The sequence below is a fragment of the Vidua chalybeata genome, chromosome 2 (genome assembly GCF_026979565.1).
Source record: "Vidua chalybeata isolate OUT-0048 chromosome 2, bVidCha1 merged haplotype, whole genome shotgun sequence".
NCBI lineage: Eukaryota > Metazoa > Chordata > Aves > Passeriformes > Viduidae > Vidua > Vidua chalybeata.
In genome coordinates this window covers 91,147,171-91,170,975 of record NC_071531.1, presented here as the reverse complement: position 1 = coordinate 91,170,975, position 23,805 = coordinate 91,147,171, and the positions used below count along the sequence as shown (strand labels likewise).

The 23,805-nt window shown below is 39.6% G+C and overlaps 1 protein-coding gene across 1 annotated transcript in view; it reads left to right on the top strand.

The window, feature by feature from the left end:
* ATP8A2 (ATPase phospholipid transporting 8A2) overlaps positions 1-23,805 on the top strand; it is a 275,860-nt gene that overhangs the window by 34,217 nt on the left and 217,838 nt on the right. The window contains exons 15-23 of the mRNA XM_053935453.1: positions 26-70; positions 1,361-1,436; positions 7,847-7,952; positions 9,294-9,376; positions 10,834-10,883; positions 13,015-13,084; positions 14,763-14,847; positions 16,028-16,167; positions 18,780-18,918. Coding sequence (XP_053791428.1) covers positions 26-70; positions 1,361-1,436; positions 7,847-7,952; positions 9,294-9,376; positions 10,834-10,883; positions 13,015-13,084; positions 14,763-14,847; positions 16,028-16,167; positions 18,780-18,918 — 794 coding nt within the window. The remainder of the gene's footprint in view (positions 1-25; positions 71-1,360; positions 1,437-7,846; positions 7,953-9,293; positions 9,377-10,833; positions 10,884-13,014; positions 13,085-14,762; positions 14,848-16,027; positions 16,168-18,779; positions 18,919-23,805) is intronic.

Below are 23,805 nucleotides of genomic sequence, written 5' to 3'. Positions count from 1 at the left end.
CTTTTTTCCTTTTTCTGCTCCTCAGTCACTTTCCTGAGTTGGAAAGAGAACGTTCATCAGAAGACTTCAGGTAAATATATTCCAAGATGTTTATGTTCTGTATAGCAGAGTGGGTACAGTCTATATAAAGACTGCTTTCCAATTTGGGACTGGAAGAAGCCCAAGGGAGGAATGCATTTGAGTAAAATGGTCTTCCAGTGGGAGCCTAATGCAGAGCTGGTGGGTGGTGATGGATCTACTCTTCTGCATAGAGATTTCATATGTGAGGGGGGTGAGGAATAGGCAGTGGCTGGGGTGGCTGGGATGCTAATGCAGTGCTTATTTATAATTGCAGACAGTCAAGTTAAAAGCTAAAATTAACCTACTTTGCAGGAACCTTACCCCTAGCTAGAGACTGAATGTTGCTCTTTGTGATCACTGAGTTCAGGCCTGAAGAGAATGAGAAGAAAAGGAACTTCTTTATTAAAATGCTATGTTTTAGTTATTAAACTGGGAGAGCTTGATATGTAGGCCTGTCATGTCCAGAGAATTTTTCTTGTTTTTATTGGTGACTTTAATGAATAGAGGTGATGGGTCTGTCCCATTCCACAGAAACTGGTGAAGACCCAGAGGTGTTACAAGGTATCAGTGAAACATGTTGAGATTATTGGGAAGGAGGGAAGAGCCAGGGAGGGCTGACATAGATTTGAATGGCAAATACAGGGAAGAAGTGAATTCTCACCCAAGAAACAAGTCAACATTGAATGCTGTTAGAAAAGTATTTGGTGATGAGAAAAGCTGGGCTTCTCCACTGGTCCGGCTCATTTTTATGATCCATGTTTTAGGAAGGTGATAAAATGATGTTTCTTCTGCTGGGAGGTAATTTCTATGGATCCCTCTTTTCTTCCAATATATTGCTGTTTCCTTCATTGCTGTGTTTTCTTTCCTTGTACGTTTCTTTTCTATTCGGTTCTGTGAAAGTTTTTTCTAGGTACTTACTTGGAGTACTCAAAGTCCTCCAGGGGTCAGCATGAAACAGAATGCTCTGACTAGGGAGGGAACTTAGAGATATTGAGCATTGATCTGTTTTATGAGCAAGCCACCCTGAAATCCATTTATATTAAATATGCTTAAAAACTGCTGTTGCTGCATCTGTTCCAGGAGCTGCATTGACACTTGAGTCTTCTGAAGTACACTGTCAACCATAACCATTTTGGGTTTCTTGCAGCACTTGCTGCATTACTCATATGATCTTTTCACAGTGCTTTCAAGGACACTGGAGTCTTACTTTGCCAATCTTAGTACTTCATCTAGTTTCTTGGGAAGCAGATTTAAAAAGCAATGTTGCCACTTGTTTGAATATGCTTGTTTTTCTCTGCAGCCAGCTACCTCCTTCCACCAGTGAATCGTGTGAATTTGATGACCCAAGACTGCTGCAAAACATTGAAAATGATCATGTAAGTCTGCTCTTTGAATATCACGCCTCTTAAATGCCCTATTCTAGGCTTGTCTGGAATTGAATGCTGAACAAATCTATTTGTGTGATTAAGTCTGCTCTGTGAGTGTGTCATGCAAGCACAGAGGGGGTAAATTGGAATCAATATAGCTCCCTCCAACGCCTTTCTGCCCACTTGTCTTACAATTGAATTAAAGAGCAATGGCATTGATACGGATTCTAGCTACCTCTAAGGCGGCTTCATATATTCTGTTGTGTATGGAAGATAATGCTTTGTAACAAGTTATGATAGAAATTAAAATTCTTAAAAAAAAAAAACTACTTGGAATGTTGAACATCTATACCATTTTTAACTGTAATCTGTAGCATTACAAGGTGATTCTGGAATGAGCCTTAAGTATTACAAGGGTTTGGAATTCTAGTTATGTAAAGGATGTAAGAGATGGGAATTAATTGCAGATTCAAGCTTGGCATGAGCCTTAATGATTAGTAGTCTTAGCCTAGCTGTTGAGTCCTAAAAGGACCTATTCTTTACAGTGTCAGTTCATTGTTTATTTGGAAATCATGTGGGTATGAAGTGTCTGGACACCAGACAATTAATTCACCTGCCAAAAAGTATGACTCTTCTTCTCTGCAGGCTGTCTCACAGTATGGCAAGCACAAACTCAGTCAGCTGATTGCTCTCCTTAGACAGTGTAGCTTCTGTAACTGGGCTGGTTAAGTTTAGTACGAGCATCTAAAATATACTTGCAATGTACAGTTTGTGTGCAGGAAAGCTTTGCTTTCTGTTCTGCTGTGCAGTACTTAACTGCAGCATGGTGTGAATGCTGTAAGGGAGTAATTACTTGATGTGGCGCTATGTATTCTGCAAGGTGATGGAGCCTAAAGGTGGCTCCTGGGCTCTAATCTTCAGCAAGGTGACCCACTCAGGACAGTGTCCTGGTTTCCTATGTGGCTTTTGTACGCATGTAGTCTGGAAGGATTTCCTACTGGACATGACTTGCAGCCAAGATTTGTGCATGTCCGGTTCCTTTGTGTCCTGTTTGTTCATTTATGGCTACAGTTATGGCTTATGGCACTTGCTGACTCCAGGTATTAATTCTGGTTTAGGTGTAGACTGGTGATAAAAAGTGTTTGAGCTCTTTCTGGCTGCTGTTGCTTTAGGTAGGCATAGAGAAAAATGCTTTGGTTTATTTTAATAGACTCAGTGGAAGGGATGTATCTCAAATGAGCTGTGAGATGGAATTTCTCACATAGCCTTGAGGTGGCCCTTTATTTTAGGGCTACCTAATTATTTGATCTTCTCTGGGTAGTTTCTGCTTTGGCGGATAGAAGAAATATATGCTGTTGTAGCAGGCAAATAAGGGATTTTGGTAGCTTAAGTGTCATTTAGTCTAGACAGCTCAAAAGTCTTCTACGCTGAACCTTTTTCCAGTTTCCTTTTTACTGGTCACTTAAACAGACAAATATTGATGTTGTTGCACAGCTAAATGTTGGGCTGAGCATACTGTGTGAACTCAGCCCTCAGACAATGAATGGGAAAATTACTGACCAAGGATACTTTTCAGAGCCTGACTGTACTGGAGGAGTGGGTGCCACCCTCTGGTAAGTGGTGATTTAGCACAAGACATGAGAATGCAAGGATTGCTTATGACAGTTTGCTGAGCATGTTTGGGTGTATTTGTCAGGCTGTGGGTGAAGGAGGGCTGAATTCCAGGATAATGGTAGAGGAAGGGTCTTTCTGGCACTTTTGTGTTAGGTCAGGTGCTGAGGTGCATAAACTGCTTCTTTCTATCTAAAAATCTGTATTATCTTAAATTTTACAGCTGATAGATAGCTGCAGATGCCATTTGCAGATGTCTTGTCAATTTCTACTCATTCAGTGAACTGTGGTGAAAAACTGAAGTGTTCTAGCATAAGCTACCTAGTGAAGTTAGGTGGTGCAATTGTTTAGAGGCAATTAATTCCCTCTAAACTTTTGCTCTTCTGCAGCTGAAGGTATAAGTATGATATCTTACAAGCTCTCATTAAGTGTTCATTGCTCTGGTCTTGAAGATTTTAATCTTTTTTTTTTTTTCAGTTCAGTCACAAGTGTTAGTTTAGAACTGTCGCAGTGCCAAGTAATTTTCTTTCCAGGTTGAAAATAAAAAAATACGTACTTGTACTCATGACACTGTCTTCCATCTGCTAGGAAGATTTCTAGCATCCTGCATCACCTCTAAATTTCATCGCTCTTCTGGGCCACTGGTGTGTAAAGGCTGACTGATAGCCAAGTCCATTTTTGAGCAGCAGTTAAAAAATTATTGCCCTGTAGTAATTGTTCCAGAGAAAAATAACTTGTCTTAAACATGTGGAGGCTTCTCTTAGCTGCTCTGGTATTTTAATGTGGGAGAAAGTACCTAGCTTTGTCTGCCTGTGCTTTTTCTGTGTATTGGCTTCTGTTGGATGAACGGTGCAGCTGTACCAAGTGTATGATGCTGTCTTGTTTCTATAGAGAAAATGGCATCAACTCTTAGTCTAATAAGGAAAGTTCTGTTTTTTCCTAAGACCGGAAGCAATGTTTGGTGAATATGCTCGATGGTCTTTATCTTGGTGCTTGGTAGATGCATATATCCTGTGAATGAGCTCAGCAGAGAGATGCAGGCCTGTTTGATGTGGGGTTATGTTTTACACTGATGATAGGAGAGCAGGGAAGGAGGTCAAGAAGGAACTAACAGACTGGGTTCTCATCCTAAACTCTTCTGTCTCCCAGGATTCTCTCTGAACTTCATCTGCCAATTTCAATTTGCATATGAACTTTCTTCTGTGGCCCCCAAATTATCTCTTGGCCAAGAAGCAGCAAACATGGTATAACTGCAGATGCATGAATTGGTTCAGTGAGTACGTGTGATGAGTACTTTAGCAGCTGGCCAGGCAGAACAGACAACTGTTGTGCTCACACTGAGCCTTTACCACACTGAAAGTATTTGTTTAGACCTCAGCAACATGTCTGCTTATTCTTGTGTAGTGTGTGGGAACTGAGGCTATTATCCCATCAAGCTTTGTTGAAATGACAGCTATCATCAGCTGATTCTTAATTCCATAGGAAAGCAGAGCCAGAAAAACATATCGCGGCTAACTGGGATGAAAAACTGGGATTTGAAATACACTAGGGGGAAAAAACATATTCAGGTGATGAAAGCCTATGGGAGGCTTTAGTTCAGATTGCTGAAAAACTGTCCAAACACATAATTTTATAGCTCACAATTAAATTGTTAGGGCTTGGTGAGATATATTTTTCTTATCTGCTTTTGTTCTTACTGTGCGTGGGACTTCAGTACTTTTGTTCAAGTACAAGGCAGTATCTTTAATTATAGGTCATATCCCGTTGGTTTTGGGCAAGATACACTTGCATTTAACTCTCTTGATATTCAAAATCTGCTTAATGTCTTCTTTGTCTGTGCCTGAAGTATCTTGGTCTCCTCCAGTCCTGCCAGCTTCACTGTTTTCTGGAGGTGCTCAGCGTGGCTGGATCCTCACACTGCTCTCCAGATACTTTAGTGAACTAAATGGTAGGAAGTTGATATATTTTTAAGATGTTCAGTCGTAATTCTCCTTGGTAATTAAGTACATAAGCATTTTCACAGTTTTCCTTGGCAGAATGTGCCACTTACATGCAAACTAATAAGTTCAGGTTGTTAGACTGTGCTTTAGTATCCCACTGGCTATTTCTAGGCCATTTGCACAAAAACTAGCAGTCCTGCTTACCTGGAAATGCTGTGAATGAAGGCACTGATCTGATATTGCTACAACTAAAGGAAAGATGAAAGATATCTTTAACTTCATATGCAAATTCCTTGTAATTTTATCAGACTCTTAACAGTTGAGAAACATTGTCTTCTGAGTGACGAGTCCAGATAAGGGCATGTGTGACGTGTGCAGATATGAAGCTCTGCACAGGGCAGTTTGCTCTCCAAAAGACAGGCTTGTCTCAGTGTTTTGCTCCTCTAAATACAGGAATCATGAAGGGATGAAAATTTGCTTTCTGCCCAGTGGTTTGCTTGATAATGGATAGTGCTGTGCCTACTAGATAGCTAAACTTTGCTTTCACTGAGGATAGTGCTATGTAGGTAACAATCCAGAATCTGTTTCCAGAAGTTGGAGACCATTGCAATGTGTGTGTGGTTCTCAATTGGTAGGGGCAGAAAACAAAATAATTCACCCAGTGGAGTATATTTCTTGTGTAGATGCTTGTGCACCAGCTTTTTCATGGATTTTTTTTGAGGGGGGGGGGAAAGGGAAGAAGCAATTGCTTTCACCCAGAGTTTTTGGCACACTAGAAGAAAAATGAGGGAAGAAGGCAATTAAAATAAGAGCTACTTGTGGGCTGATGAATAAGAGATTAGAATATGCAAACTTTGTTCCAACTACAGATAAATAGAGAACTAAAATGTGAGGGTGGAAGAAATAAGGCTGACCTTAACACATGAACAGGCAAGAAACATCTCACAGAGACCATCAGTAAGAATACTGTCAAAGACTTGATAGAGGAAAATAAGTAATAAAGCAGAATTGGTTAAGCTGTGGGAGTTCTGTCCTGTGCTGGGATTCAGCTCAGCATATTGGAAGGGATATGTTGCCACAGAAGCCATTAACAGATTTTCTGTTCACAGGTCCAAAGCAGGTATTTGAATGCTCTACCCTGATTCATGTCTGTGCAATAAATATTGTCAGTGCTGGAACAATACAGAAAGGAAACAAATGACAGCTGTGTGGAGGAGCTGTTGTGATAAGCTGGGCCTCTGATGATCTGTTGCAACAGAATTGGAAGATTGCCCTGTAATACATTGTGAGCTGTGAAAATACCATGACAGCAGCAAATTATTTTGCTGGCTTGAAAACATAAATACATGCTTAGGAAGGATTAAAATCCGTGTCACTACTGGAGACAGGTTGTTTCCAGCTGACAGAACACATACTATGAAAGCTTGTTAAGGGACTAGGTGATAAAAGTGTAAGGCGGACATCAAAGGTCTGCAGCAACAGATGCTGAAAGGAGAATCTGGCAGGCTGTGCCTTTTGACATGGAGATAAAACTTTCATTACTTTGACTGGAAATGATGGAACAGCAATTACCTCTTGACTGTAATTTGCTGTGGACTTATTTAGATAGTAGTGTGTAAATATGTTTGTTTTCCTGAGCACAGCCGCTGCACCCCAGCATGTCGAAAGCAACAACTCTTGTTATTTTAGCGGCATGTGACCATGCAATTTGGAAGTTTCAGTATGCAAAGATAAAGTTCCTGGTTGAAACAGTTATTTTGAAAATATTCATGGCAAAGTACATGAAGTACTTTGAATATAGGGCTAAGTGTATAGGGCTTGGATTTTCAGATTTTTTATTACATTACTTTCTGATATGCTTACTTTGTTTACACACATTGCCACAGTGTTTGCCAGCTGACATGGTTTTGTGGCTTTCATAGTAGTTTACTTTCTACTAATTAAACCTTCATATTGTCAATGCATATGATGTGCTAATGAAAGATTGGGAACCTAGATTATATTTTTATATGTATCAATTCTTTGAGAGTTTGTAAAGTCAAGTAGGGCTTTCTGCAAAGGTAGATCTACTAAGTTCATGTCTGAGTTACTGAGCAAATAGCTGCTATGCTATTCCTGACTGCTGTGAGGCTGTAAATCCTGTGCCAGAGGCAGGGATGGAAAGGAGGGAAGAATGGGATGAGGGACTTAATTTCACATCACTAAAGGTTGCAGTTGCCACAGTTGGCTGATCAGAGGCTTGTGATTTAAGTGCTAACTTTGCTGAGTTGCAGACCTGGTGTCTGTTTAAGCACTTTGACGAAGTGGTTTATGTTGCATGTTCTCTTTATGCTGAATGTAGGGACTATAGATTAATTTTATGCTTGACTGGGTGCTGTATTCCTTTGGAAGGACATATGTTTCCTTCTACTGGCTGTTCAGCTGCTCTTAGCTCTGGGTATTCGTCACTAAGGGTGCAGTTGCAGCAAGTTTAATTCTGGTGTGATTGCTGTCAATCTGTTGGAAGCTGCCATTAGTAATATTTCCTGTAGCTAGATTGTCATCATCTTGTGGCAGGTGTCTTTGCCTATATGAAGCTTGGGGTGCTAAAGAAGTAATGCTTTTATGAGTGGGGAGTGAGGGAATGCTCAGCCTTCTCAGCTCTCTGCAATTTGAATGAGGTCCTTATCAATAGCTCTCTAGTTCATCAGTGCTGGCCCTGAACTGTGCTGTCTTGATGTTCTGAGGTCAAAACAACTGCTATAAATAGAGAACTGAATATGTTTGTTTTTTTTTTCCTGTGATACCGAAGAGATCATCTCAGTTTGGTGAGCAGGTTCCTCAGTCTGTGTGCAGTGCTAAACCTCACTCTCCTGGTGTCCTGTCTAGCCCACAGCTGTGCATATACAGGAGTTCCTCACGCTGCTGGCCGTGTGTCATACTGTTGTTCCTGAGAGACAAGGAAATACAATAATCTACCAGGCCTCCTCTCCAGGTTGGTTGTTGCTTTCTTTTTTGGGAGGGAAGGGGATGAGTTGAAGGAGTGGAGGTAGATGGAAGGAAGGTCCATAAATTTCTAGGTCATTTCAAAGGTCATTAATTTTGAAAGCAAAATGTCCCCTACCATGCTAACAGTAGATTTGGCATCTTCTATAATCAGTACACACTGGTTTTGAATGCTTCCTACAAAACCACATAGTCCATGATATTTCTTTAGAGTTAGGCTGGGCGTAGGATCCCTTCTGCACTCATGAGACCATGTACTCTTTCTGTAGGGGTGAAAGTAAAAGATGTTGAGTGTGTAGGAAGTAATGATTTGTTTCTGCATGAGCAGTTACTCTATTGGCCTGTCTACAAACTGTCTTTCTTGATCTAGTATCTGCTTAGAGTAAGATAGGAAGCTATCAAGTGCTGATACATGACACATGGCAATATTCAGGCCTGTCCTAAACCCATTTTTTTTTTCTCTTTTCAGTTAGCACAGACAGAGCTAGGTGGGGCCAGATTGGGGAATGTTGCTCTCCATTGAATTTATCTCTGTTAGTGAAGATATTTCTAGAATTGCTGTAGTCGTGTATTGAGTGATGAAGCAGCCTCATTTTTTATTTATGTCTTAATAGGGTGTCTGAAAAGTAGGATAAAGAACTCATATAAGTAAGCTCTGGTCAGTGTGATGAACCATGAGGAGACTAAGGGAGCTTTAGAGACATGAGGGTTGCTTGAATTAGGCACTAAATCCACCTATGTGATGGTTTTGTTTAATGATGCTTGCTCCTTAAGGAGGCTCTGTAATTATCTCTGGGAGGCACAGGTGTTGGCTCTGATTGCAGCTCTGTTATTTGAGCTCTTAATAACACTGCCCAGTTGAGTCTCTGGAAAACAGTGCTGTATTTCTATAGTACCTGAACTTAGTGCCTTCCTAGCAGAAAATGGATCAAACACATACTGTAGGAATTTAAAATAACAGAGCTTTGATCTTGCTTTCAGAAAAGGTATTTCCCCTTTTTCATGTAGAAAAGTATGGCACCTCCACGAGAATAGTGTTCAATGCTTCAGTAGTTACAGGATATCTTATACATATTAAGTACTAGGTTTGTGTAGTTGATATTACATGGCCTTTGTAGGACTAAAAGGTTGAATGTTCTTGTCGAAGGATGTGCAGAACTACTCTAACGTACCTATGGGTGGGATTTCACAGGAAAGGGGATTCTGTTTTGGCAATCTGCCATATTGAAGTATAGGTTTTGAAGGCCTCTTTAACATACCAGGTTAAATTCAAGCTTTTTTTTTTTTTTTTTTTTTTTTTTTTTTTTTTTTGTTTGGTTTGTTTTGGCAGATGAAGGAGCATTAGTGAAAGGAGCAAAAAAACTTGGTTATGTCTTCACAGGACGGACTCCCCACTCTGTTATCATTGATGCGGTAAGTGGAGGATGCACATGGCACAGGCTGCCAAGCTCTTGCAGAGCATACAGGTGTCCTCTCTGGTTCCTGTGAGGGCCCTTTCCCAGGGTCTTTAGGATGCTACATGCAAGGGGCTTATGTACACTGAGAAAAGTTGTCGTAATATATTTGAAGATGCCAAGTCCTTTGCCCCTCTACGTGGCATGAGTGATAGGAAGTTGCAAACTTACATGGAGAATTACAGCATTTGTGCCTGAAAAGTATTTCCTTTGTCCAGCAAACACAGATAGGAGCACTCACATTAGAAGCAAATTCATGTGTCTGGGAGGTTTTCTGCCTGTTATATTTAATGGTTGCTGTTCTTCTAAATGTTTCATTTCTTCCTTCTGAGAAAGATCTTCAGTAGAAGATGTATCTGTCTGACAAGCTGTGTATACAGGGCTGTGTACTTACTGGGTTGCAGCTGACAAAGGTAGCCTCAGACTCATGGGGCTGCATTCAGACTCAGGTTGCAGTCTAAGCTAAAGTGGCTCCAGATTTACACAGATGCAGCTAGTAGGGTGCTTATTAAGAATAATGAATATTTTTTGTCCTTCCTCTCAGTTATGTTCCCTTTCAATGTACACTGCTAAGCTAAGCACTTGAAACATATCTTCTAGGACTTGTCACAAACTTTATACAGATTCTCAAACTGCTTCTTAGTTGAAGGGGAAGAGCTGAGGATGAACAGTGTCATCTAGAGCCATCTGAATGCTTTTCTGCTCTGCAGGAACAGCCAGGCCTACCTAGCCTAGTTGTATACTCATAATGCCAAGCTGGAGGCATTGTTAATCTATAGCCAGGAATAAAAACTGTCATTCCCAGAGATTCCTGTCTCTCCTGATTGCCTACATCAGTGGCAGCACGTATAAAATGGCAGGTGTTTTAAAATCTTTGTCCTGCTTCAGGTTGTTCTTGCTCAGCCCATCAGAGAGTTGCTGCTGATAACAGGAATTTCTCCTCAGTTAATCTTTTTTTTTTTTGGCCACGAAAAATATAATTAATATGTTTGTGAATTCAAATAAAAGAAATACTAAGGGAGGTGAGTCAAAGGTTATTGCAATACTAAACCTGGAGGGAATGCTTATTTTAACTTGGAAGAATACCTACACCCTGTAATACATCTCTTAGTTGATGGCTGTTGAGAACTAAATATGCAGCTTAGCTTTCAGAGCATGCCTAATCAGAAAGGATATTAACTCCTTGTAATGGTGTAGCAGGTGGTGAATGAAGGATGCCACAGCAGAGGATGTCGAATTAAGTTCACTAAATAGGGCTCTGCATCCTTTACCCAGCGGAGGGAGCCATTGCCACATTTATTGACACTGGGATGTGTGACGAAGGCACCTGAGCTCAGCTCGTGTGTTTGCACGTGTAAGAATATAATGTAGATTGTACTTATAATAGTATGCTCTTTCTTTTGTTTTCTTTTGTAGCTGGGGAAAGAGAAAACCTTTGAAATTCTTAATGTGCTGGAGTTTTCCAGGTAAGTTTTCCTCTAATATGTGAAATTCAGGGTAATAAGAAAACTCTTCTTATAAAAAAATACTATTTAGAATAAAATGTTACAGCTGATACAGTAGAAAAGCAGAACTTCCTTAATTTTTTGTCCTACCCCTTCATCTTATTTCTGATATACTGTGAATGAGTTCTGAACTGGTGGCTGTTGGCATGCCATCATTAAAGTTTTTCCTGCCACTGCAGGAAAAAGTTCATCTATTGAGAAGTTGCTGACCTGGAAGCATCTTGCTGTGACTCATAGAAATCCTGATTTGTTCCTTGTCTACTTCAAGAACATACTTTGAGATTGCACTTTTATAATGCTTCTGCAAACTACTTTTTGAATAGATGGAAACTGTACCTGGAAGTGCCTCTTCTTAAGAACCATGCCAGCTGTGAAAATATAAACATTGCAAGCACTCCTAATTTGTCAGACTCATTAGGATGGGCATTGCTTGGATAGCAAGAAGCTTTGATGAATCAGGCCCCTAAATGACTGGAAATAAAAGGGTTCTTTCTCTTTGTTAGTTGATAAAGTTATGTCCGTTTGGATGGTGCTAGTCAGCATATCTTTTTTTTTTTTTCTGTTGTTGTTTATTTTCTACTCTTTCTGGGAATTAAAAACTTGAACTCTTGAACTCTGTTCTCTGCTGTCTTTGAGTTCTGGTTGTGCTCTCAAGGACTATGTAAAACTAAAGGTAGGGATGATTTGGGTAGGTGACTTCTCTTGTGTCCTGACTTGCTTTGAAGATTATTCCTGAGTACTTCCCTCCTTCCAGTCAGAATATAGCTACTTAGTCTACATGTGGGAAGTATCTGAAAAGGCACTGGAAGAGTCTTTGAGGGTTTGTGACAAGTTGACCAGCACCTTGGTGTCTGTAGGCAGGAGTAGCCGCAGCTTGCACGCAGCAGAAAAAAAGCTGTCTTAGTTCTCCTCTGTGTAGCACCTTCCCTCCTGACCACTGAGGGAGCTCTGTAATTAGTTTTCAAAAAGCACACAGAAGTTTCCCTGTGTCATTAGGATGTTGCAGAAATTCTGGGCACAGGTAACTGCTGTCCTTCCAACCCCTCTTCAGAAAGCCTCAGAAAGGATTTGTTTTGTCTGATGATACATGCCAAGAGCTTACTTTAGTACACATGGTTCTTGAGCTCTGAAAAGTGACTACATTTCTCAAAGCAACCTCAAGAGGAGAAGGAAGATTGCTCTACACTGTGTTTGTACATGTTGGCAAAAACATAATGAGTAAAGAGGATAGTTCCAGGTTGGTCCTTTTTCTAAGGAAAAGGTTTACTTGGAGCCACAATTCTTAAGGCTCCCTTGATTAGAGTTGATTTGTTTGCGTTTGCCTCTTGGAAGCTGTAGGTTTTTTCCAGTGGCTCTTTTGAAGGGGAGATTGATAAATAAAACATAAAAATTTCTTTTAAAAATTATCCTTGCCTGCCTTCTGTTGTTAAATGTTGGTGTACACTGTGCTACACAATGCTGCATTTTTTTTAAGACATATGCCAAACTTGATTATTCTGTCCTTGCTCAGGGGGTCTGACTTCCTTCCACTTAGTTCCAACTTTGTGGGTCTGATTAGATCAATATAAAGAATTGACAGAGGCCAAGAACTGATCTATACCATGATTACTTGCTATGATGTTTTTGTTCTCTTTTAAGTTAGTAAGTTAAATAACTGCTCTTTTAAGTGGATGGTTGTTTCAATGTCTGTTATGCCTATACTAAAGATGTAATCAGCCCTAATGATTCCTTTTCTAGAGTCCCCAAAGCAATTTTGCTTGAAGAATCAGGAAAAACTGAGACAGAATAATGAAAATAAATGTGACTCCCCTTCTTTCAAGATTATTTTATACTATCTTGCTATTTTTCAAATTCTTGCTTGCACATGGGTGTAAGTCTGGAGTGCTTGCCAATGTGAAACATAGGGCTGAAGCTGGAAATGGGCAATTTAATATATCTCCTTGTGGTCAAGGGTTGTGGGGTCTTAAGTTACTGCTGCTATATCCCATTTAATCTCAGATGCACAAAACACATCTGAGAAAATTCACTGGCTGGAACAGGAATTACTCTTCACCACTTTGACTAATGAAAGCAAATATTTTTATTTCAATAGCAACAGGAAGAGAATGTCAGTGATTGTTCGAACTCCGGCAGGACAGCTACGTCTCTACTGCAAAGGGGCTGTAAGTAATTATGCTGCCTAATGGAGAACACTGCCAGTTATTGTTTCAACAGCTGTGGCTGATACTGACATTTCATGTCTCATACATAATACCTGTTGGCTTTCTGTTTAGGGCCAAGTGATTTAAGAGAGCTGTCATTCCTGCTCTGACTCCTTTTGCAGGCTGGAAGACTGCTAGGCTTTCTACTGCCCGGTTGAAATCCTGAAATTAATGGGAGCAGTACCCTTACTGTAAAGCCAGGGCTTCACCCAGCTGTGCAGCAGAAGTTCAGGAGCTGGAATAAATGCTGTTGTCTGAATTTATAGCATTAAAATTTGTTCTCAACTGCTTGGCTCTTGATCTGGCTTTCTTGCATCTCTGCACCTGCTGTTATTTGTCATCATGACTTGCACCATGTTGTGCTTCTGTCTTCACTGACAAGAGCAATAACTTAGCACAGTACAAAGGCTCCAAAACTAGCGTTGTCCACAGCCAGGGAGTGGTTCTAATTTCAGTGGAAGACTATGGAGCTGGCTTTTTGCAACAGGGAAAAAATCTTTCTGACCTCTGTGAGGATCTGGTTTGTTTGAATTTGTCATGACATATAGGTCAGTGTTCACTGCTCTGTTCCTTTCATTTACCTCCCCTGATTTGATAAAGATGTGCTGGCTTCATTCTGGTGTGGTGGAAGTGAATGAAACCTGCTGCCATTGTGTGGTAGTTCAGTCCTATGCTCATAGGACCACACAGACTTGAAACTTGCTTGTTCATGCCGTGCCTGAGTTCACACCATTCTTTGGAGTGTGGCACTGAAAGGGATGGAGAACAGGAGAGTTTGTGGTACAAATTCTTGCTGTTTTCTGTATGAACAGACCTAGATGTACTAATGTGCTGCATCAGGCCACTCATGTGACCTGTAAATTAACTGACTATTCTGCATTAACTCTTCCACGTTCTGGTAGTCATACTCTGTCCTGTTGCTTCCATAATAATTAGGTTTGTATGCCTGTCTCTAATCAGCTCTAGATGTAGATGTCTGCTTACTTAGCTTAAGAGCAGATGTCTGAGTAGGATTTCTGTATTACATGTGTTTGTAGAACTTGTTCTGGTAGTTATAAATAAAATCCAGAGACTCTAGATATGTAGGTGATGCTATATTTTGATTTCAGCTGTTAATGGAACCTTCTCAATTGTCTTTTGATTTACTGATAAAGAAAGCTGCTGCAGGAAGAAGATTGTTTCTGAGAGAATGTTGTGGTAGAACATGATCCGTATTTCTGCCTTTTTTTTTTTTTTTTAACATCAGTAGAAATCTTTTCTGGAAAGGATTGCAGGAAACTCTACTGCACAGGACTGATATATATACACTGAATAAGATCAGACATTTGTGTTGTCTGAAAGTCAATTTATAGAGAAGTGTTCTGTACTACCCAGTAATGGGCACCTCTTTATGGAAAGAGGGGAGGAGGGAAGAGTGTGCTTCTCTCCCCATTATTTGTAGTGGATGCAGTATCTCTGCTATTGGGTACAATCCAGATTAATTACTCAAATCAGTCTCTAAACCCCAAATATATTGTAAATACAACTTTGGTATTGATATTAGCAAGTCCCTTCAGGTTGCTTCTCTTGAGCGTGTAAATACACAAATGGCTACTTCTTACGTAGACTTACTCTGTTGTAATGAATTTGGTTTTAATAGGATAATGTAATTTTTGAGAGGCTTTCAAAAGATTCCCAGTATATGGAACAAACACTGTGCCATCTTGAATACTTCGCAACGGAAGGTAAGAGAAACAGCATGTCATGAGAATTCAGTTCATGAAATTATTTGCAGCATTTTCTGCATTGTCTAAGTTCTGTGGTGTGAACTAAGATGATCGTGAAGATAAATTAAGATGGGGTATGTTATCAGCAAATTAACAACTGTAGGTTGACTTCAGCTGTAAGGAGGTTTTTGTCCAACTTCTGTGTGACTTCAGTAGGGAAGTGGAATTTGAAAGGAAAAAGTAGTGTTCTGTGTGTCCATCATGAAGGGAAAGGGCATGAGTTGTATTGCCCAGAATAACTCATTACATGGAAGTTGGAGGTGTTTTTACCAGGGCAGAAGTCAGATGCCATTGTCTCTGGCTTTACGAAGCACAGTGACAACCTGAACGTGCTGGGAAGCCTGGTAGACTGAGACAAAGATGGTCTGAAATGCTCTGTAAGGCCTTTGACTGATGTAGTATCTCTGTTCACTGTGAAGCTGGCTTTGTTCTCTCTTTTGTGATAGCACAGGATACCTGAGTTCATAGTAAAACCATGAACCGCTGTTTTTCTTCCAAAATCTGAAAATACCAGTCAACTTTTTAAAAAATAATTTTTTTTGCAGACTGCCATGTTCTCAGTACTGGAACTTTTGTATTTTATGGCACACACTCCTTTTTGCTTGATTTGTGACAGAAAAAGAAATCATTACTTTTCTATGTTAAATTTTGCCAGTTGTCTAATAAATTGGTTTTCATACTTCATGGACCCTCTTCACTGTATTGTGCATGTGTAACTCCTGTTGTTTGTGTGAGTTACATTGCTACACTGATGAAGAACACAGTCTTGCTAAAAGGAAGCACAGGCTGGGCAGGATGTTTGACTAAGTAACATCACCAGTTACAGTATGTAGCCTGATCTTTAATACTATGTTTTTAAAATACGTGAAAGGCAAGCTTGCTTTCACACTTAGTAAAAAGTTTTTGTCTAATACTCTCTTGATCTCACCAACATTAGTAGCCAAAATGAACTAGATTTGCGCTTTACATTTGTGGAAATCCAAGTGCTTAAAAAAATGTACAGGGAGATTTTTTTAACCGTGTGTGTTAGAAGCTTTTGTTGTACCAGCTTGAGGATTAGAATTTAGCATTCATTACATATGAATGATTTGATTCAATGTAGTTTTACTGTGGGTAACGGCTGTCTTCTGTTTTGTAGGTCTGAGGACATTGTGCATTGCTTATGCTGATCTGTCAGAGAAGTCTTACAGAGAGTGGTTGAATGTCTACAATGAATCCAGTACGGTTCTGAAAGACAGAACTCAGAAGCTGGAGGAGTGCTATGAGATCATTGAAAAGGTAAAACATACTTTCTTGATGATCAGATGCCGATTCCCTTACATGTGTATTTTCCAGTGGAATTTGCGCTTTATACAATGAAATAAACTGTTAATTTCATAGATGAGAAACTGGAAGGATGTTCTTAGATGGTAACCTGTTCAGTCCACAGTTTAAATCTGAAAATCTGAGATGAATTTATGGATAAAAACAAATTTCTACTTAAAACCCCTTTTCTCACACTTTTTTTTAATCTTTCTGTTTTGTGTAAGATTGTTGTAATTTGATAAAGATAATATGTGGAAATTGTTGCGTTGCACTAAGTTCCCCTCTACTAGGGTATGAAGAAATGTGTTGCTTTCCATACAGCAGTCAAATTAAAGGTTTTTGAAGGCTGTTATAAGCACAATGTAGGGCTCACCAACACCTGTAGGGGCATGGGCTAAAAAAAGGATGAAAACCTGCACTCCATGAAAATTGCAGAGCTCTTAATTTCAGAAGGGGAAAGTAGGTAGAGAACCTATTTTGAAATGCTTATCCTACAGTGAACGAAATGTTAAAGTGCCAACGCTAGGGGCCAGTGTTTCTCTGAACCTTGTCGGTGCTGCTGCTTTCGGAAGTGCTGGTAGTTGCTCTGCTTACTTGTAGAGGTTCATGCTATTCCCTCTTGCCCTAGGTATTTAATTTTATTCACTGGTTTCTTTAAAACATGTTATGAACTTCAATATCTTTTAAAGTAACTATTAAAATACTGCTTAGGTTCTGGAGCACTGTTGTTTATTTAAGTTAGTTGGGGCAAATAGTAGAATTAGAGAATGGCCTGGTTTGGAAGGGACCATAAAAATCATTGAGTTCCAATCCTCCTGCTGTGGCCAGGGACACATTTCACTAGGCCAGATTGCTAGAGCTCCATCCAAGATGGCCTTGAATGCTTCCAGGGATGGAGCATCCACAAAGAGGTCAAGATTAGGATAGGAGCTAACTTTCAGGGGGTAAGAGAAAAGCTTCAGGAACTCTTTCAGTAAGAACTGAAGATTGGTTCTTCCTTTTCTAAGTCATGCCTGAAATGGTCTTTTGTGTTTATCGTCAGTAACAGTGTGGTTATCTCATCCTTGGTTCTCTAGGTTTGGGTAGCTCCTTTCAGCTTTCTGCTTCATTCACTGTGGTCTCATACTCATCTGTTTTCACCAAGGTGAAAAATGAACATTGCTTTTGCTGTCCTTTAAAATGTGTTCTCAAGCTTTAAGTAATTTTTTGGTCATGTACTTCCTGCCTTTTTCACAATTTAGTATAGTTTTTAAGAAAAAAGGGAACCTGTGAGTGGGTTGTAGAATTGGAGTTAAGAACTATCCACTGTATTCCTTCCTGTTGATGTTTGCTTGCTGGTCATTCCAAGAAGCTGGCCTTAGAGATAAACTGGCATTTGGCTGTAACACAAGCTATAATATATTTCTACACGCTCAATCCAGCCTGGCCTGGAACGCTTCCAGGGATGGGTCCACCACTTCTGTGGGCAAACCTGTTCCAGTGTGTCACCACTCTCATCATTAAAAGCTCACTTCTTTATGCCTGGACTAAATATACCCTCTGTCAGTTTAAAACCATCACCCCTTGTCCTGCCACTGCTGGCCTTTATTCATTTTTCTTATAAGCCCACTTTTAATATAGAAAGTCCATGGTAAAATCACACTGAAGCCTCATCATTCCCAGGCTGTATAACAGCAACTTGTACTCCTGTTCATTTGTCTTCATTTCTGTTGAGTAACTTGAAGTCCCTGCAAAGAATAGAATATGCTACCTTTTTCTGTGCAATTTCTGAAATGATACAGTATACCTAAACTTATTTCAATTTGTTTTAAGTTGAACATCTTTGCACATGTAAGGAATCACTAAAATGCTTTTAGAGGTAAAATCTGAGTAGACTGTACCTTTTGACAAGGTATATTTCTTAGCTATTGTTTTGCTGGTTTTTTTTTTTTTTTTACTGTAATGTAGCCAAATCTCCTCAAGCAATTGTTTTAGAATTACCTGAGAATACAGCTAACTCTGTAGTATTAAATTATCTGTATGAGATACGTATTTCTGGCAGACATCTGTATGCTGATTAGAGATACTTGGATTGATTAATGTTCATACCACTTGTATTAAATGTAATGATTAGATCCATAAATAATAGCAATAATTTTTGCTTTGTGTGATTGTATCCAGTCTGTATGTACATTTTAAAGGAGGAAATTAGTTTAAATGATGCGATGCCAAATAATTTTTGTTTTGTGAGCTTAAATATATAAACTGATACATATAATGTTGCTATGGTGATTAGTGAATGGTCTAGTATATGTGTTCATCTATGGGCTAACTTTGGACTTCTAGAACTTCAATTATTCTTGAAATGTTGCCATCTTTCTGATCAAAACCACTGTTCCATTCTGTACCTCTTGAAATGTGAATTGTATGCAGAGGAAGTAGAATAGCCACACTAGAAATTTACTGTGGTGTATATTGTTTATCAAAGTGCAGTGTTAGCAGTGAGATGCAACATGCTGTCTTAATTCCTTTTTTGAGTATGTTCCAAACAGAGATTTATCTTAAAAGATTTTGAGGGATTGTTTTCTTTTTTTTGTCCCCTCCAGGATTTGCTGCTTCTTGGAGCTACAGCCATTGAAGACCGCCTGCAAGCAGGTGTTCCAGAAACAATAGCCACACTAATAAAGGCAGAAATTAAGATATGGATTCTGACAGGTGACAAACAGGAAACAGCTCTTAATATAGGTATCCATCATTCTGCTTACTCTGAATTTGTCTGGTATGTAGCAGGTCACATGCAAGATGTGCTGAGTGGGTTTTTAAATAGAATTGGGCCTGCTGCTTATAGAATGGTTTCTTGGCAGCAGGGTACAGCATTGGAGAAGGGATTTTGTAGTGACGTCTTCACTATGTGTGTCAGGCTATATTCTTTTTTTTAATTATTATTGTTTTGAGGCAGAAGGGACCCATCTGCTCTTGGTTAAATGCAGTTCTAATTGAATGAATATATGTAACTCTGCTTTCTGGTGGTAATAGGAGAACTCTACCAGACTGATGTTTCAGAAACGGTTTTAGAGCTTTTTTTCTTTTCTTACTGCCTTTGAATTGAGTTTGGGATACAATGGGAAATACGATAATGCAAAGCCTGTATAGTTTACAGCACCTTCCAAACCATGTCTGTGAACATAGGTGGATTATTCAAGCTTAATTAACTGACCCTGCTGTCCCCTTAAAGCACATCTATTAGTATATAGTAAAGACTTGCTAAAGGGACATATCCTCATGTAGGCACACCCCTTATCATGCCACACCTCCCAAATGTCCCATCTTTGGCAATAGAATGCCATGATGCTCTTGTGTTCTTTTTGATCTATTTTTCTCCCTATCACTTGTAAGTCTGCCCAGGGAGGGGAAGAGATGGAGTTGCACTCTTGTGATCTGACATCTCACCTAAGTTCAGTTAAAGAGCATTTTAGTTCTCCCAGGAATAGCCTGAAATACACCCAGACCTGTCTGTGTGCAGTTCTAAATGTAAAATTGGTTGCATTATTCATATAATTAGGGAGTCTTGAAGTCAATAGGAGCTCAAAAAGACTGAATAAATAGTTCCTTTAGCAGAAGGCAACATATGCTGTTAGGGTTCCACTACTGCATTTAGATTACTGCAGATTAGTCTGTTTAGATGTAGAGGTGTAGGTTAAAAGGAACTTTAACAATATAGATTGCTTTCTCAAACTCATTCAAGATTCTCTATCAATGATGCTCTGTAAGTGAACTTCAATTATTTTCAGGAAATTTTTGGGCATTTGTGGGTTTTATTTGTCTCTTTTGTGTTTTTTTAAACTTTTCTTCTTTTTTGGTTGACTAAGCAAAATTCCATGATACAATCTGCTTGACTAACTCGAATTTTTGTGTGCTTCAAATTAAATTTCATGTATCTTTGTATGTTGAAGGTGGTACCAAGAGGTGGAATAACTTGCTTAACTGATACAGCTGTAGTAGAAATACAGTGGATGGCCTAGGTAGACAACTTGTTTAAAGGTTAGTTATCTGGTTTGAATCATGATCTGCAGATTTTCCTTTCTTTACAAGCAGTAGATAACTTCAGAAGGGAAACGCCATCTTTTGACTAATTAAAAAAATGTAGCTACACATTTAGATGTAAGAACCTGAAATAAGTTGATATATTAACCAACAACAGCTACTTGAACACCAGTAAATGAGCCTATTCTGAAGACTGTGAAGGAGACTAACATCCAGCTTTCTCTAAAACTGTTAGTTTCTTGTTTCTTTTATTATAGCAACTTGAGAAGAAGAATAATCTCACTTAAAACTTCTAAATTATCCCTTAGTTTAAGGTACAGTTTGGTAGTAAAACACTAACTTAATTAGCTTCATGTTCAAGTTGGCTTGAACATGAAGCTTGAAAGTATAAACATGTGGCACTCTTCCAGTTTTTGTGTGTAACCCAATAAAACTGTAATAAACCTTCAACTTAAAACCCAATCCATGTGTGCACTATATGTTTCAGGTATAAATATGCTATCTGGGGAGTAAAAAGTGTTTTCACTTTCTCATTGTGTTATGCTTATTGACTCTTGCTTGCTGTATGGAGGTGCATGTGTATTGAGGGATATTTCAGCTCTTGGCAGCTTTGTCAAGGAGCTGGAGTACTTTGTTCTTCCAGCTTCCTCTCTATTCTTTGGTTTTCAGAATTTGCATATGTTTTGTTTTAGTTCTGCAAGTGAGGAGAGTGTTCATGATAAGCTTTAATACTGATCAGTCATTTGAACTCTAGCTCTTGAAAATGGGACTTCTAGGTACAGAAGCATCTTTAAGCATGACCTGCAAACAACTCTAGGAGGCTTAACTGTGTTCTTGCAGCTTCATCCTTTTCATCAAACAGTCTACAGACTCTGGGTCATCTTTGCCTTTTAGTGAGACAAAACCACCCATGATAGATTTCTATTTGCCACCATCCTGGTGCTCAGCACACTCACAGAACACCAGAACTGCTGTATTTCCAGCCAATAACTTCCCTAGGAAGAGATTTGTTTTCTGGGAATGGGAGTATAACTCAAGTGTGTCCCTCCCTGAACCATGAATCAGTCCCTATAGTTGAGCTGAATGCCCTTACCTGGGGTGTGCATTGATAGCTGCCTGCAAGCACTGCCTTACAGTTGTTTGGGTTTGAGGTTGAAAAGGCCCTTTTGAAGATACAGTCCTCCTGCTCCTTCCCTGACAGGGACATCGTTCATAAATCAGGTTGCTTAAAGCTCCACCCAGCATGACCTTGAACACTTCCAGGGATGGAGCATCCATAAATTCTCTGGGCAACCCATTCCAGTCTTGTTACCCCCATCATAATAAACATCTTCCTTATGTCCAGTCTAAACCTACCCTCTTCCAATTTGAAATGACTGGCCCTTGACTTGCCATTACAGGCCTTGGTAAAAAGTCTTTCTCAGTCTTGATTGTAATTTCCCCTTGTATGTTGAAAGGTCTCTCCAGAACCTTCTTTTTCTCCCAGTTAAACAACCCAAACTCTCAGTCCGTTTTCAGAGGAGAGGTGTTCCAGCCCTCTGATTGCTTTTGTGGCCCTCTTCTGTGCTCATTCTAACAGCTTCATGTCTATCTTGTGCTGGGGGCCCCAGGGCTAGATACGATATTCCAGATGGAGTCATTCACCTTTTCATCACTTAGGTGCTTCTCAGTAGGGCTGCTTTCAGTCTGTTCATCCCCTAATCTGTCCTGATGGATATTTATGGCTGTTGCAGTACAGGTGGAGGATCTTGCACTTGGCCCTGTGGAACTTGATTAGATTGTCACAGGCCTGCTCCTCAAGTGGATCGAAGTCCCTCTGGCTGGCATCACTTCTCTCCAGTGTTACTTAGGTGCACCATTCAGCTTCATGCATTCTCAAGGTTTATTGAGGGTGTACTTGATCCCTGTCTGTCTCTGGTGTAGATAGCTCAGGACTGGCCTGAGGGACATTACTCATTACTGGTTTTCATGTGACTGTGGAACCATTGACTGTAACTCTCTGGATGCAGGCATCCAGCTGATTCCTTACCCATCTGACAGTACATCCATCAAACCCCTATCTTTCCAGCTCAGAGAAAAGAACACTTCTTGGTGAGCTGTGCTTTGTTTCAGTTCAGGAGACAAGCCATGCCAGCACACTTGCCTGTATCTCTGTGCAAAGTTTGAACAGGGCATTTGTGCCCTCTCTAAACACAGAGGATAATCATTCTTCCCTCAGATGCTGGATTTTGTATGCCTGCAGCATGAATGTGCCTGTGGGCTATGATCTTGAACTCTGGTTCAAGTAATCTTTCTCCCAGGACACTTAAAGGAAAATAAGTCCCAGAAGTACCTGATTCATCTGCTTCATGGACTTTTAGTCAGACTTTTAATTTAAAAGAGCTAGATATCAGCTTACAGGTGTGGGTTGACATTTTATACCTGGCTTTGAACCAGCAGTTGATCTTATTTTACTCAGAAGCATTGACAAAAATACTTATCTTAGAATGCATTTTTGCTTGCCATGTTAGTATTGCCAGTAATAACTATTACAAAACTATTATAAAGCTCAAGACATTTCTACTAATGCTTTAAAGTTACTACTTGTACTCCTACAGTTGCCAGCTACTTTGCTTTATAGTAGTGCTAGATTTTAACATCATCTTAGTCCTGAGATTGTACATAATGTATAGATCCTCTATAAACCCTTGTTAGTGTTGACTTACATTCTTCTGTTCCACTCTTGATCTTTGTTTAATGTGATGGCAAGATGCAAAATGGCTTCAGTTGCAGGATAAGTTCTTTTGAGTCAATGATTTCCAAGATACATGGCAGAGCAACTGTTTTCCACAGCATTTTTTTTTCTTCCAGCTTGACTTCTAGAATGGCATCTTGCTCATTTTGGAAGAGGTAAAGTGAAGCAGTGAGCAATGGTTTAGAAATTACAGGTCACTATTGCAGCTGCTGTTCTAATAAAATGCTACTAGAAAATCCTTTTGAATTAGTTATGCTGAATTTGTAACAGCCTACTGCACAAGACTGCTTTAGCCAAGGGAAAGAATAACCCTGTTATGGAGGGAAGTACTTAAATTTGTAATATTCTCTTTTTCTCAATAAAAATAAGAAAGGTTTTTTTTTTTTTTTTTTTAAATGGCAAACTGACTTGAGAAAAAAGTCAGTGTTTTGTCTGTGGCTGTTGGAGGTTTGCTGCTTAGTTCTGTACTACCATCCAGGATTTGATCACAGGCAGAATCAGAGGCTGTCTGCAAAGCTTTCATGTTGTAGGCTGCGCATCATTAGAACATATTTTATCCTTTTCCCAACAGGTAGGAGTTCTGTGTCATTCTGTGTTGTTCTCTGAAGCAGAAATTAAACCTAGGCTTGTTAACATGTATTAGCAAGGTTGCACTTGATATTCACAGTCCACATAGCTGTGAAATGGAGGAGAAACTGAACTTCTGCAGATAATCAAACCTGCTGCCTGAGAGTGCCTGGCTATGATACAAGATGTCTTCCTCAAAGGAAGGAGAGGGATTTACTTTCCTTACACAAGTCACACATGCAGACATGTTAACCCTGGATTATACCTACAAAACTAGCCCAATTATA